The following is a 14836-nucleotide window of genomic DNA, read 5'->3' as shown; positions in this document are numbered from 1 at the left end:
CTGAGTTAATGCTATTAGTTCTCTATCAATAACTCGGAATTTCTCCTATATCTCCTTACCTTGTTCAATGCTTCCTAGACCCCTATTATATTTCTTAAATTTTGTCAACACCATTTTTCCTTACACGAAAATATTTTAGTCCCTGATCCGATTTTTTATGTATTTATTGCTGCTTATATGGGTGGATGAGCTCACGGCCCACCTGGTGTTAAGTGGTTACCGGAGCATAGACGTCTACAACGTAAATTCCGCAACCTACCTTGAGACATGAGTTCTAAGGTTTCAATTTTCACAGCACAAATAAATTAAAGCTGTTGAATAAGTACAAGGTCGAAATATCAATTGCATTGAAACAATTTTTATTAATATCTCAAGATGGTCGTATCATCTACGATCATCAAAACTTGTTTTAACCTTCAAACCAAATCGCATGATTCCGGTGTCCTGATAAATTGTCCGACATTTAATGTCAAATCAGTCGCATCTATGAGTAAGTTGGGCGTACGCATTATTTCTCACGTCCACATAATATTGACGGAACAGGAAAACCGCAGAACTACTGAAATTATTAAAAGTACGTGACCGTTTTAGCGTTAACAACGAATTAAATTGCTGCTTTAATAAACAAGAAATATGATTTAAGCAACATTTCAAGTTCGCGTTTTAGCGGCAGAAAACACAGAACACAATACCGCGTCGTATATCTTAGTGTACATTTGAAAAAAAACCTCTTTATTAGTTAGCAAAATAGTGGTAGCAGCAACGGATTGCCTGGTGTTAACTAGATTACAAGTTCATTGAAATAACAACGTGAATTTCGCCACGGCTTTATACCAAAGGTCAAAGGTCAAATTGCTTGACAAATCCTAACACATGACAGTTTCGCGGTAAAAACAAACGCGACAATTACTCGTGCATTTGTAATTTCATTTTTTATTAAGCAATACTCCTTTTTTTTTTTTTTTGCCCTTGTAGGCAGACGAGCATACGGCCCACCTGATGGTGAGTGGTTACCGTCGCCCATGGACTTCAGCAATGCCAGGGGCAGAGCCAAGCCGCTGCCTACTCCTTGTTATCTTTACCGTGGAAGTAGTACCTAAATGTTTAGATACAGTGAAAAAATTGTGGGGGATTTGAACTCTGCGTTTTGTTTTGTAGCTCACGAATACAAATCTTGATAGACGTTGCTATACAATATCGCTCTAAACAAAAACAGTTCTTATGTATTTGTTCTTTTTCAATTATCTCAATAGCGTTTAGGGGAAATAAATTGTAAACGTTCATTATTGTACAGCAAACAATAGCACGTGTTCGACAGCGTGTCACACATTATCAATCATTGTACACAGACCGACTTGAAGTGATGTGATATTACGCCAAGCGGGCATTGTAAACAACACGCTATAATCACGCTTACCACACGATTGCGGACTAAACAGAGACAAGACTGATTCTAGACGAACTGTAGTATTAAAACTAATTTATAACACCAACTCAAACGGATAGAAACCACCATTTTGTAAAATTTTGGTGCCAATTAAACACAGGCTCCAATTTGAGATTTAGGCCAACCTTAGACCATAGACTAAACTTAAGATGGCTTCGAAGAACAATTTTAAATCTCGAAGGTCGTGAATTTCGTCTGTCAATCTGAGCTAACCAAAAAATTATACCAACTTTCATTTTGAATAAGAAACGGAATATTTACATCGTGAGACGCATCAAGTCTGCCCCTTCCAACACTACATGACGATCACGACCACTCTGTCAAGAGTGACACGGTTGAGAAGAAGAACATTTACAGTTTGAATGTATTCAAAGAAATTCGTATAGACATACCTAACTCTGCAAAATGTTATTAATTCCGATTAATATCGTGAAACAGCAGTTTTATTATTGTAATTATTTAATTAGTATGAACTTTACAAATCCGATTCCACAAATTAATAGTCACCTTTCAACCTACATCTACTACTTCGAGTAGGAATTGGAAGTTCCGCTGGGATGCTCTAACGATACTTAAAATTATCTCTTAGTATAGAAATGACTTCTTACTGCCCGGAACATTTATGTTCATCGACAGATTGTTTTTTTCCACATTTTTGTAACGTACTCTCTATCTTTCCTTTTCAGTGTTCTAAAAAGAGACCTTCTCGACAAGCAGCAGTTTAACTAGGTATGTCCTTAGCATTGGAGCATCAAAAAGTGATTGGTATCTCCGTTGCATTAGCCAATTTGAATTTTGTTCTTTAATATAAACAAAAATTAGGGTTTCGCAGGATATGTACAAATATTTTTTTGGTTTTGTATCTGTCGAGTCTCGACCCAAGTGCCCCTTATCTGATATTTAAATAAGCGTTGATGAGTAATCGCGAACGCGTGCTCTCAGAACTTGCACAACAAACAAAGACTTGATTTATAAATGGGAAAATTCCTATTATTATACTCAAGTACAGATAACTACGGAACATGACTCCAGCCATTAACCTGAATAGTCTATCGGTGGAGCAATATCGCAAATGACATTTTAATTTCATAAATCGTTACCGTTTCCAACGAAAGGAAAATTTAGCGAAACTTCCTTTGATGTTTGTTGTTATTCAATAAAAATTCCTATGACCTATGGGAAAAGGATTAAAATATATTTTCACTGTATTATGTAATTGCATATCTTACAAATATTACAACATCGATTTTAAATAAAATATCTATTTAAGTATCTAAAATTGTGTACTCCTGATTTTTTATCATTATAACTAACAGAAACTGCTAGAATTATAACATTAAGGATGGTATCAATATCTAATAAAATCTTGAAAATTTCAAAAGCTCCTTGGAAGTTTTGACCTAAAAGCATAAGAAGCCCAATGTACTCAGATCGAGCGATGTAACTGCGCTGGTGCTCAAATCCCCCAAGCAATGCAAGAAATGCGTGATACTTACTTAACTCATGTTTACTACTGACTTCCACGACTGAGAATTCCCGTAATGACTGGTTGGAGTGCGTCTTCTGAGCCCGCATGAGAGGGCACCACTACCGGCCCTATTTCTATCACGAAGCAGTCATGCATTACTGTTTCGGAACAGCCGTTTTATTGTGCAATGAAGACTTAGACCTGATGACTTAAGGAAGGTTGCGCGGCCTTCACCTAATGAGTCCATGAACCTTGGTAACCACTTTCCGTGTTGGTAGTTTGTTCGCTCAGTCGTCTCCGAGATTCATACCCGATTCTGTGGACCGAATGGTAAACAGTCGACGTCGCCCTAAGCACGTCATTACGGATCCTCCCGATCCATTAACGGTGCTTTTAGGTACCTCAAGCACCGCTCACCGTCCTCGCCTAACACGTCGCTTGCGACGAAGGGCTCGACGAGTAAATTAACCCATAAACACAGCCCACTGAGTTTCTCGCCAGATCTTCTCAGTGGGTCGCGTTTCCGATTCGGTGATAGATACAGTGGATACTGCTCTTGCTAGAGCAGATATTAGCAAACTTCTTTAAAAAACGCCCAAAAGTCATATTGAAGCCAGAATAGCGCCCTATAAGGCTACTTGTAATTAGGTAAGAAAAAAAAAACAATCCAAAGCTGTCATAAGGTGATTTGACATAATGATTCTTTCTTTTTTCATATTAAAAAGACAGACAATTTCATTTCATTTCACAGACGAAGAGGATGTGGGAATTGAACCCAGGACCCTAAGCCCGCTAACTGCAAAAGGTAGCCATTAAATAATAGTAATAAATTTAAACTAAAAATGTATTTTGGCTAATTTAACATCAATACCTTAACTATTGTCATTACTGGTAATTTACCCCCTTTTATCCCAAATAGGATGAACGGTGTTACGGTCCACAGACTTCAGAACGTCGTCCAACACCATGAGGCATGAGGTCGAAGTCAGAATTGAATTTGTATTGCTGTCCCACTCTTCAAGCCGGAAGGTATGACAGACTAGTTGTTGCATGCCCGATATTATGGTTCAACTATGGAAATCATTTACGGGATAATAAGTACATATTTAATTTTAAAACTTAATGCCCCTCTTCTGCGGAGTTTGAACACCGACACAATCACATCGCTGGATATACACTGGAAGTCTTATCCTTTAAGCCAAGAAGACATAAAAAATTAATTGTTCCCATGCTTCTCTGCTAATCAAAGAATAACGTAGGTATAGGTCTACGAGCTCTTACGCAACTGACATACATTAGGTCCCAAATTAAAGGCATTATACATTTAAATGTTTTATAATAGTTCCAGTATAATTATGTAAACTTTCCGACTGGAACCAGTCATTCACGCGTGCCGAGTGTGACGTAATCACAATCATTTGTCACAAATCGACATTTTTCCGTTTGCCTAATCACATTAGTGGCAATGGAATTTTTATAGATATTTAATAAGAAATAAACAAGTATAGTACAAAGATCTTATTTATTGGTTACGTTTTTATGAAGCATCAATAGTCATTTGATATATGGTTATTTATGTTCCTATTATTAGATAATATGCGATTTGCGGATTGACGGTGAACGGCTTAGTTTCCAGTGTTGTCCCAGCGAAAAGCACCGCCTGGTCTTTCTAAGGGGGGAACCTTACGCCCCCAATCACCGGGGGGAAGGGGCCAGAAAGATCTGAGAGTCATCCTTTATAAACCCATAACGTTCTGCCCACACATTAATTCCGTCCGCGACCGCGCCTCTTTTATCCTCGGCATACATTACCCTATGATCTACAAACGGGGTAAAATGTTCGTTCGTAATAAGGCGACCCTTGTCAAAACTTGCACGCGAGTGTGGTGTTCACACACACAGACGGTAACCACATAGACTCTTAAATTCCGTTATTCCAGGAAAGCCGTTAGAGCACCGTGGTCCGTAAGGAACGTCAACCTTCACGACGATCTGGGCCTCGATTCCATCAGAAGAAATCTGAAGTCAGAACGGTACCTCGATAAGGCGATGCGTCATGAAAATCGCCTCATAGTGGCCGCCGCTGACTACTCCCCGACTCCAGCTCACACATGAACCAAACACGCAGAGATTAAGGCGGCACGGACAACATCGACCTCAAGTCTCAAAGTGATCATTCATGTGGTGATTTTAGGCCGAGTGCGCTTTCATCTATCTACGCAATAAAAAAAAATATTTTCGTCACAAAATAATTATGACATCATATGGAATTTACGGTTTGTACAATACGTTTTCAGAAACAGTATTGTAATTAATTGAAAAAAAAAAGGTCACAGCTGTGTCATCGAAACGTTCGTAGAAGGTTAAAGATGAGTCAAGCATTACCAAGGACAACCCAACAATGTTACAGCTGAAAATGAAAATTATTGAAAAAATATATATATTGTATATGTAAAGAAAAACCTTCATAGTCTAAAACTCTTTAGTTTTCTAAAGGGATTTTTCTTATATGTCATTCAGTGAAATTTGACATTCAGTAAAAAGAAAGTTCAGTTTGTTTAAAAATATTATTTTTATTATATTAAGGGTTTTAAATGTTGTTTTCTCATTATACATATAACAGAAAACGCAATTAAGTGTTTAATTATTTATTCATTCTGGAGTACCCAATATTTATATATGTAAATATGTCTTTTTTACTATTGCTAATGAGATGTGCGGATTTACATCGATAGGTATTACCATTTTGTTAGCTTCTGCCGCGAAGTAGCCGCGCATTTTTATAGCATGTAGCATTCATATATGTGGTGGAGTGGATAGCGACATTCACGATTAATGCACTTCCCAACGCTAAACTTCCAATCATCATCAAAAACAATTTTAAAGTACAACTATTACTTTACCAACACATTCCAAAATAACCATTATAAAGGATAAAATTTGCAGATGCAGATTAAAATGAAGAACATGAATCATACAAGAAACACAAAAATATGGCAGGCAATTAAATGACTAAAATTTTACAGGGGGAAAATCGGGACTTGTGGATAAGAATTCCCTTAAATATAATACAAATCGTCTAACAAATTATAAGCTTACAACGAAATACGCAAAGGATTTGGCTTCGAACGTTTGACGTAATATTTCTCGATAACTTGAATCTTAATGAGGAGAATAATACTATGTAATATTTCTCGATAATAATACCTTGAATCTGTATGAGAATAATAATGTCGCTAATGGTGTAGGTAAATCTATATATAATAGGTGAAGCAAAAACTTTGTATCCCTTTTTACGAAAATTGCGCGGACGGAGGAGTATGAAATTTCCCACACTTATAGAGAATATAGAGAAGAAGCGCACAATGTTAATATTTTTTTAAAATAATGCAAAAAGATACATTAAATCAATAAAGAAAACATTACACACACTACATACCATGTATTTGACGCACACACGCATGCATACCATTTATTGTCAAACTTTTATTCTTGACGTCTGTTGTCAAATTGAGAATAGATTAAATATTGTTTGTCTTCGTTAATATTTTTTATAGTGTAGTCTTGGCGAAATTTGTGACTATAAAAGTATAAAATACAATAATAATAGTGTACAAACTTACAATTCCAATTAATTATAGTCGAATTTCGACTACTGCGGGACCTCTAGTACATTTAAATCGGCCCTATTATTCCAAGTCTAAACGACCAGCTTCTGTGAAAGTGTAAAATTAATAATAATCAAAATATTTCAATTACGTTTAGCCATTCATTCCAATCTCACGGTTTATCAATACTTCGCTAACTGAACTTAAACGTTACAGTGATTCGTAACACAAAATACGGAGACTGCTAACTTGTTTCGTTTAACAACGTTTTTTTTCTAATATTATATCGTGTATAGTACGCATTATTTTGTAACAACTGAATTTCCGAACTCTTCCGTGATCGAAGTGCGAGATAAACGCGACATAACCCCGTTATTTAAATTCTTCAACTGTTTGCGTGAAATCTATGAACACTTTATCAATAATAATAAATGGGAGGATGAAGGGGATATAATACAATTTGTTAATTATGAGAAAACGGGCAACAAACTTTTCTTATGTACTTTTTCTTGGTACGTAACTCCTTCATCACTTGCAACTCCTAAAAATAGCCTTAAATCCCGGAACGTTAAAGTCTAAGATGGTTTATAGGCACATAGCACCTTTATTTTCACCTTAGATATGTAAAAATACAAAAATCTTCAAAATGCCACTTAACCCCTTCATCCACTCACGTCTTCAATAGTATTCCTAACATACATTCTAAGGTATCTGTGGTTTACAGGTAGACACTTATTCTTGTAACTTTCGTCTTACTTACTTAACTAAATTCGTCTAACTTGTCCCCTAAACAAAAAGGTACTCTTTACTTCTACCCTCCATATTTCGCGTTTCATTAATATTTGTCAACTACCGACCTTTCATAATATAATTTCGTAGACTTAGGACGTTTATTTGAAATTTTAAAAAACTTCACGTTTTAATGACTCGTTAATTAATCATTCTCTGCAAATTTATTTATTTGCTGTCACTTTTTTTTTATTGCTTTGATGGGTGGACGAGCTCACAGCCCACCTGGTGTTAAGTGGTTACTGGAGCCCATAGACATCCAGAACGTAAATGCGTCACCCACCTTGAGATATAAGTTCTAAGGTCTCAAATATAGTTGCAAAGTATACTTACAAGTATACTTACACCGTCAAAGTGTTTTTAATCGGCTATTCGATTCACGAAAGGGGAATGGCCGGCAGTGTATTCGAAACGAGTCCCGGTGCGATGCAATATTTTGTCTGTAAGTGGGTGTTTGGAGAAAGCAAACTAAGTACATATGATGGCGATAATGAACTCGTGTCGGATGGTTCCCAGAGATTCCGCGCGTGGGACGCACACCCACAGCACGCCACCGCTACACTAACCACAAAAAAATACACATTCCTGATAATAAAAGGATGTTCGAATATTTGATACGGAATTTGAGAGCCCTTTTATTTTTACTGAGAAATGCTAATGAGTTGTTTGAACGAATGAGGATACGAAGGTCGTCTCGTAAATACGTATTATGAAGGTATCCTTTGTGTGAAGTAAAACCATTTGATTATCACCATTAAAAGGCCCCATGCTGGGACTGGAGGCAGAAATACAAGTACATCAAGACACAGTATAATAATAACAAAACACAATCATAATAAGTCAGTCCTAGCTAAGTTAAGTAATATAACAAAATTGAGAAAATAAAATAGAAGAAAAAGAACCTTAAAATAATACTTGTGAATTATCAAAATTTACTAAAATCACTTAGGTCTTTCTTAATATACATATCGTCTAATCGCATTAAACTGTATAATCTCAAAACTTACCTACTAATTTTACAGGAGAGTGTTTTAAAGATTTAACATGTGATATTTTTAATATTAATCATCTTTGCAATATTTATTTTTTATCTTTTACCAGTTACATTATCTGTCTTTTAAAGTAAGATAAAATGATGTATAAATTATGTTAATAGTAGTCAAAATATAGGTAAACTAAAAAAAAAAAACTAAAACTAAACTACTCTCTTTTCTATAGTATTTGAGTCGACTATTATCAAAGCCGGCAATCTGACTTTTGGACAATGATTGGTAAATCAGAAAAACGAATTATTGACTTTGTATTCCATTGGCAGTCACAAAACTCTTCGGAACGACATCTTAGATAAATAACAGGTTAACTATTAACCTTTATTTAATGCAGGTTTTGAACCGTATTCTTTGAAGGAGACGATTATATTCAAATCAATCTGTATTGACATATCAATTTTTTTTTTGTCCAAGTGCACAGATTGCCACCTTTGATAATAGACGACTCATTTATGAGAAAAATACTGGTGATACTAAATGATTCCGCATATTAACTCAATTTCGAATATTTTTGAAAATTGTAGGTACACTTTTAATGCGTAAAGACGATACATCAAAAGATTTCATTAAAAAAGCCAACAAATATACGCAATACATTGTCATAATAATATTATTATCGTAAGCTGGTTGACCTCGGTCTGAGAACGACCTATTTCTGCGTGCTAACAGGTTCCAGAGTAGGGCATAAGAAATTCATTCAATACTTTTTATATACCGACACTCGACAGAAGTTCTACGCCGGCCCGTGTGTGCGTTTGATTCACACAAGCAGAGTCTACCAAAAAAAAACATCTAATACCTAAACACCGTTGAAAGTTTACCGAATCATTTTCGTTATATTGATTTATTCAAAATAATTTATTTGAATTAAAAAAAGAACGAAAATAGAGCTATCTCGGTTTATGGCTTCCGGCTCCATCAGCAGACCATGCCACCGAAGTGAGTAGGTACCTACTTGTTAAGAGAATTTCAATGAAATACGATGGAGCGCATTTCTGGCTTAACACATAATTATACAAGTTTAATTTTTTTCAGACTTTTACATAAAGCGGTAAAGTAATATGTGCTCTAATAAACATTATATCAAAATGACATACAGCTAACAAATATTTGTTTGCCAACATTTTTGTCAAATCCATAAATATATATGTTTCATAAGTATAAATATTTTATAACCATGCTAAAATTTGATCATTGGTTTCTGGATCGACAAATGACGTTGTACGACATGACTAATGTGGTCACTTTGGTGGTCATATGCAAATAATAAAATGGAACGTTCGCGACTAAGCCAAACATAACTGATTTATTGAATACAATATAAGCTCAATCAGAAGGCCGTTGCAAAACTATTTGAACTATAAGTCATTAAGCAACGGCTCATTTAAGGCGCTGCGGCTGTTGTTGCCTGTCAATAATTATTACGGAGAGTAATCCGTGATTGATGAACGCCAACAGTAGCCAGATCGAAGTTTAATTGACGCGGGCCCATTGTAAAGCAGCTCTCTCTAAAGCCGACCGATCGATAATATTATGTTGCGACAGTACACAAATCCCCAGTATTAATTAGATATAACTTTAATTAAATGCACGCGTGATGTAATGAAACTTAACTCGATGGAGAAATGGTTGATTGATAAACGCATGTGGAACGATAAAATAAGTGGGCACTTACTTTCGACATAATTAGGAGTCGTTTCCCTTGGCCTTGCTTACAGACTGTGAAGTTATAAATTTATAAATTAAATTAATCGGTGATAAATTAATGGCGATTTAAAAACTGCTAAAGGCTACTAATATGTTTAACGAAGAATAGGAAATAAATTTCGAAAATGATAAACGAACACCGTTGTTAATAAAACCAGTTTTTCGTCAACAAAAGTACAGTAAGTACATCATTGCTTAAACAGCCACAGTTCTGTTTGAGGTCTAGACGTGGCTGGAATGATCTGAGCTACACTTAGATGACCGGTAGCAAGCGAATCTGTACGTCAATTAGGGAGGTGAGGCGTCGCGGCGTGCGCTCGCGGCGGCGATTGTTTACGAGGCGCACGCGCGGCGCGTGTCCCCCCGCGCCCCGGCGGCAGCTGCTCCGCACAGGTGGCGCGTGTGGGAACTCGACGGCTCTCAGCGTTCCCACGATCGTGCGCCCTCCACTCCCTATATAAGCCCCCGCTCGACCGCCATACTGCATTCCGCGTTCTACGCTCTTCGCAAACGTACGCTCTTACTCACGACACACATACATTCAACATGTCATACGAGATCGCGTATTCGGTCGCGGAAGACGGTCCGCAGCCAGTCTCGCGCACTTATCAATATCGCAAAGTGATGAAACCGATGCTTGAGCGCAAGAGGCGCGCTCGCATCAACCGCTGCCTCGACGAACTCAAGGAGCTGATGGTCAGCGCTCTACAATCTGAAGGAGAGAATGTAGCCAAATTGGAAAAAGCTGATATCTTGGAACTGACCGTTCGCCATCTTCACAAGCTGAGACGCCAGCGTCGCTTGTCACTCAACCCTACCGTGGATGTGGATCGCTTCAGAGCTGGATTTACTCACGCCGCCAACGAAGTTTCCCGCTGTCTGGCTTCAATTCCTGGTGTGGACGTGAGGTTGGGCACTCAACTAATGACCCACCTCGGGCACAGACTGAACGAAATGCAGCGAGCAGCCGCTGGCACTGAAACTCCACCAGCAAGCCCTCCCAGCCCTGCTCTCTCGACTGTTTCTTCATCGTCTGGTTACGTGAGCCCATCTCCTCCGGCGTCACCGATGCCTCTACAGACAGCAACTCCATTGGACTGCAGCATGAACACCTCACTGCCCAAAGCATCGGCTGTGTGGCGGCCCTGGTAGACTACGGTGCCGGATGGAGCCGGCGGACCCGGCTCCGCGGTCACATCTGTTCCAGCACCGCTCGGAGTCGCTCGCGCCCTTATGTCCGCCCACCCTTAAGTTTAGTGTTTCATGTGAAAATATAAATTAGATCTCACAGTCAGCGTAGGTTATAAATCTTAGCTCGTAAGTCCAAACTTGAAAGCTTTAATTAAAAATTTAGTATCTAAGTTAATTTGTGATATTAAAAGAGTAATAGGTAGATAATGTATAAGAAATGTTGTATGTTGTATCGAACCATGATAAGTTCGCATTGTTATATTTTATCGTTAAAAGATTTCACATTTATGTGAACAAAATACATAATAATACGTTAATAAAAATATTATCTTTTACCACATTTACTGCATTTCATTAAACTTCGTCCTCGTAACATCCTGCATTCAAATTATCATTAAACCAATATCATTTACTTATTTATATTTCGATTGAAGGTTTTTGTATAGATAGGTATACAAATTAGTATCGTTTTCGGAAATTTTCAATTGCAGAGCTATTGAAATTTAGACAGGACAATCTGTCGGGTCTAAATATAGCAGCAGGTCAACAATCAACTAAACAAACAAATCACGAGTCAAATCTCGCGAGATAAGCCGTGAAAGAGGTTAAGGGCGCCCGCGAACCTCTGACACTGAAGTCGGCGCCGCGCGTGTGAGTAACTTTCCTGTTTACATCTCGGAGCTATTGACTCGCGCTACTTACATGATATAATCTTTCCACAACTAGACGTACAATTTACTTACTTATCGCGCTACATTTGAATTCTGAATCGCGTAGAAAGCCAAACGTGTTTACAACCGGTAGGCATATCTTTAAACATTAACCGCACGTCATGCGTCATCACGGAAATAATTATGCGAGATTCACGAAACCTTCAAGCGAACGATTGTGATAGTTTGACAGTTGCATACTTAGCAACACGTGCTTATAAACACAATTAGCGTTTGCTTGCTGACTAACACATGCTAGCTTAGAGACATTCTAAAAATGAATCACAATATCAGATCTAAAAATCGGATGTCAACGCAAATTTTCAAACATTGTGATTTTTTTTTTCAATTTATGTTTTGTTCTATATACGCAATCATTTTTAGATTTATCTATATTTTTCAATTGCTATTACAAGCAGCATAAGACCTTCGTGATGGTAAATAGTCAACATCGCTCATAAATATCAGCAGAATAAATAAATAAATATTGTTACTAAAATTATATAATATATTTTTCGATTTATGTTACTTAATTGTGAAAAAATGGCTTAACAGATTTGGATAAAATTTGGCCCAATAATAATTTATAGCCTAGATTAAAACATTTTTCGTATACTAAATGACAGATTCCGGGCAATTCTCGGTACCTACCTATATCCAATACCGTCTTTACCATAAGGGCACACGGGGCCCGTGCCCAGGGCCCCCATTCTCAGGGGCCCCCGAAAGACCGACAATTTCTCTCACACGTTTATTCTCAAAACATTTTTGTCGGGCACATTACACTTTTTTCAGAAATCAGTAATCGGAAGGTATTTACAAGGAATAAAAGATTTTGCTCAACAGAAATCCCGAAAAAACCGTTATCGAAATCGTAACCAAAAAACATTAATATCATTAATGACATATTTTATCATACTGTATTTGATTACCTATAATAAATTTTACTTTCCAAAAGGGCCTCAAATTCTTGTGTGCCCAAGGGCCCCATCCTAGTTTAAGACGTCCCTGCCTATATCTACCGTAATAAACATGACAGTGAGTTTTCTTGTTCATAATCTATACATTAAAGAATAGAGTATTTCGTTATTTGTAAATAACAAGTTTAAAGCAGGGCATGTTTATTTTTACAATCTACACCAAAATTATAATCTATAAATAACGTTAAGACCTCAAAATGCGTAAACACATAATTAAGCTTTTTTTTTCTCAAAAAAACATAACAGTACTTCGTTTCTTCCGAGAAATACGGTAGCATTTCACTGGGTCATTGCAACCAAAAAGTAACGCACATTTTTGTTTATCATGCCACGTAAGGGAAATGTAAACTACAATTTGGTATCTCATTAAAAATCTCGCTACATTACTTGCTACAAATCTATCTTTGTATTTGTTTACATTCACGAACAAATAATAGAACATTGTTGGTATGTTACTATTCATGTTGTGGTCATTAAAAGATAATTGTTTGGGTCTTTTTATTATAGTCTACAAAGATGTAAGAACTTTAATTAGTGACGTGGTTCTACTATTCTTCACTCTAATTAATAAGAGATTGTTTGATAAGATTTAAATGCGTCCAAGTTAACCTATAACACTAAGCTTGACTGACCTAGTCTTCTGCGTTAAAAAAATCATATCTATATTTTCAATTCAAAGCTTTTAATTATCACCATCAAGCATACCTGTTGTTTACTTGCTAAATAAAGGATTCAGAGTTCGCACTAAATAGTGTTTATGAAACAAAAAAAAAGAAAATTGACAACACAGACTAATCACATCACTAATTGCATCGCGGGTGTCAACTGTTGATTCACATCTAGTAGCGCCATCTGTTAACGAACGAGGTGAACTATTTAGTCAAAGAAAGCTTTTTGTGTTAAGCGTCACCTAGCGATAACCACTGATACTAAAACAACAGCCAGATCGTTGAAAGGAATAAAAGCTCTTGAAAGCACACCGGTACCTCATCTCTAAAATTTGCGCAGATACAAAAACGTCAATGCCGCTATCAGCTCGTAAATAAATTCAAAGCATTGCTAAATATAAATCAATACAGATATCTGATAATGTTATCGGATTTTAATTATCTAGTAATCGCACAAGGACGTCGGCGATGCGACATCTCGCCATACTGTTATCCACTTCCCGGTGGGGCAGTTAGTAAACGGTAGGTAGTAAAGCAAGTAGAACGAACCACGGGCATAAGTCCAGAGCAACATCTTGTAATGAAACATTTGGTTCCGTGACGCGCATGCGCGACTGAAGAAATCTAGGAGGCCATGACCCCGCCATGACAACAAAAAAGCACTGTACATTTTTACATTAAATAAACATTTTGTTATTTTAATTAGGCCCGCTTTTATTTAAGCGTCCTAAAATCTCCACCTAATCCTATTTTCGTAGCCAACTTTGGCCATTTATATATCTTATCCTTAAGCAAATCTGATATTTGTGTCCCACTGGAAAATCTGTCGTGCGTAATTCTGCTACGATAAAATCATGCTAAGTCATGTTAAGTGGCCACCGGAGTGCATGGACGTGAACAATGCAAACGCCACTACCCAGCTCTTTTTTTCCTACCTATGCCTTGAGAGGCTATTTCAGCTTCTCCTTGACGTGTAGGTGAGCTCACGGGGCGCAAACCGGGAGTGTAGCTAATACTGGCCCTAGCAAGAGCAGTGCTTCGCAGAATCTACCACCGGATCGGAAACGCGACCCACTGAGAAGATCCGGCGAGAAACTCAGAGGGCAAGCCAACTCGAGCCGCGAGTTGTTGATGCCTATGAGCTTCGGCTACTAAACACTAGATGAGCAGGTTCACATCGACTGTGCAATAAAATGAAGAATAGCACGTCACAGCACTA

At 37.3% G+C, this 14836-nt stretch overlaps 2 protein-coding genes across 4 annotated transcripts in view; one reads left to right on the top strand and one right to left on the bottom strand.

The window, feature by feature from the left end:
- Positions 1 to 14836, bottom strand: part of LOC100302603 (enhancer of split mbeta-2) — a 261515-nt gene that overhangs the window by 236041 nt on the left and 10638 nt on the right. The gene's annotated exons all lie outside the window — the stretch shown is intronic.
- On the top strand, positions 10574 to 11598 carry E(spl)mbeta (enhancer of split mbeta). The gene is given in 1 exon segment (NM_001170995.1): positions 10574 to 11598. A coding segment is annotated over 1 exon segment (606 nt). The 5' UTR covers positions 10574 to 10614; the 3' UTR covers positions 11221 to 11598.

Source organism: Bombyx mori, chromosome 3, assembly GCF_030269925.1.
Source record: "Bombyx mori chromosome 3, ASM3026992v2".
In the NCBI taxonomy this organism is placed as follows: Eukaryota; Metazoa; Arthropoda; class Insecta; order Lepidoptera; family Bombycidae; genus Bombyx; species Bombyx mori.
The sequence above is the reverse complement of the archived record's forward strand: the minus strand, read 5'-3'. Positions and strand labels throughout refer to the sequence as shown.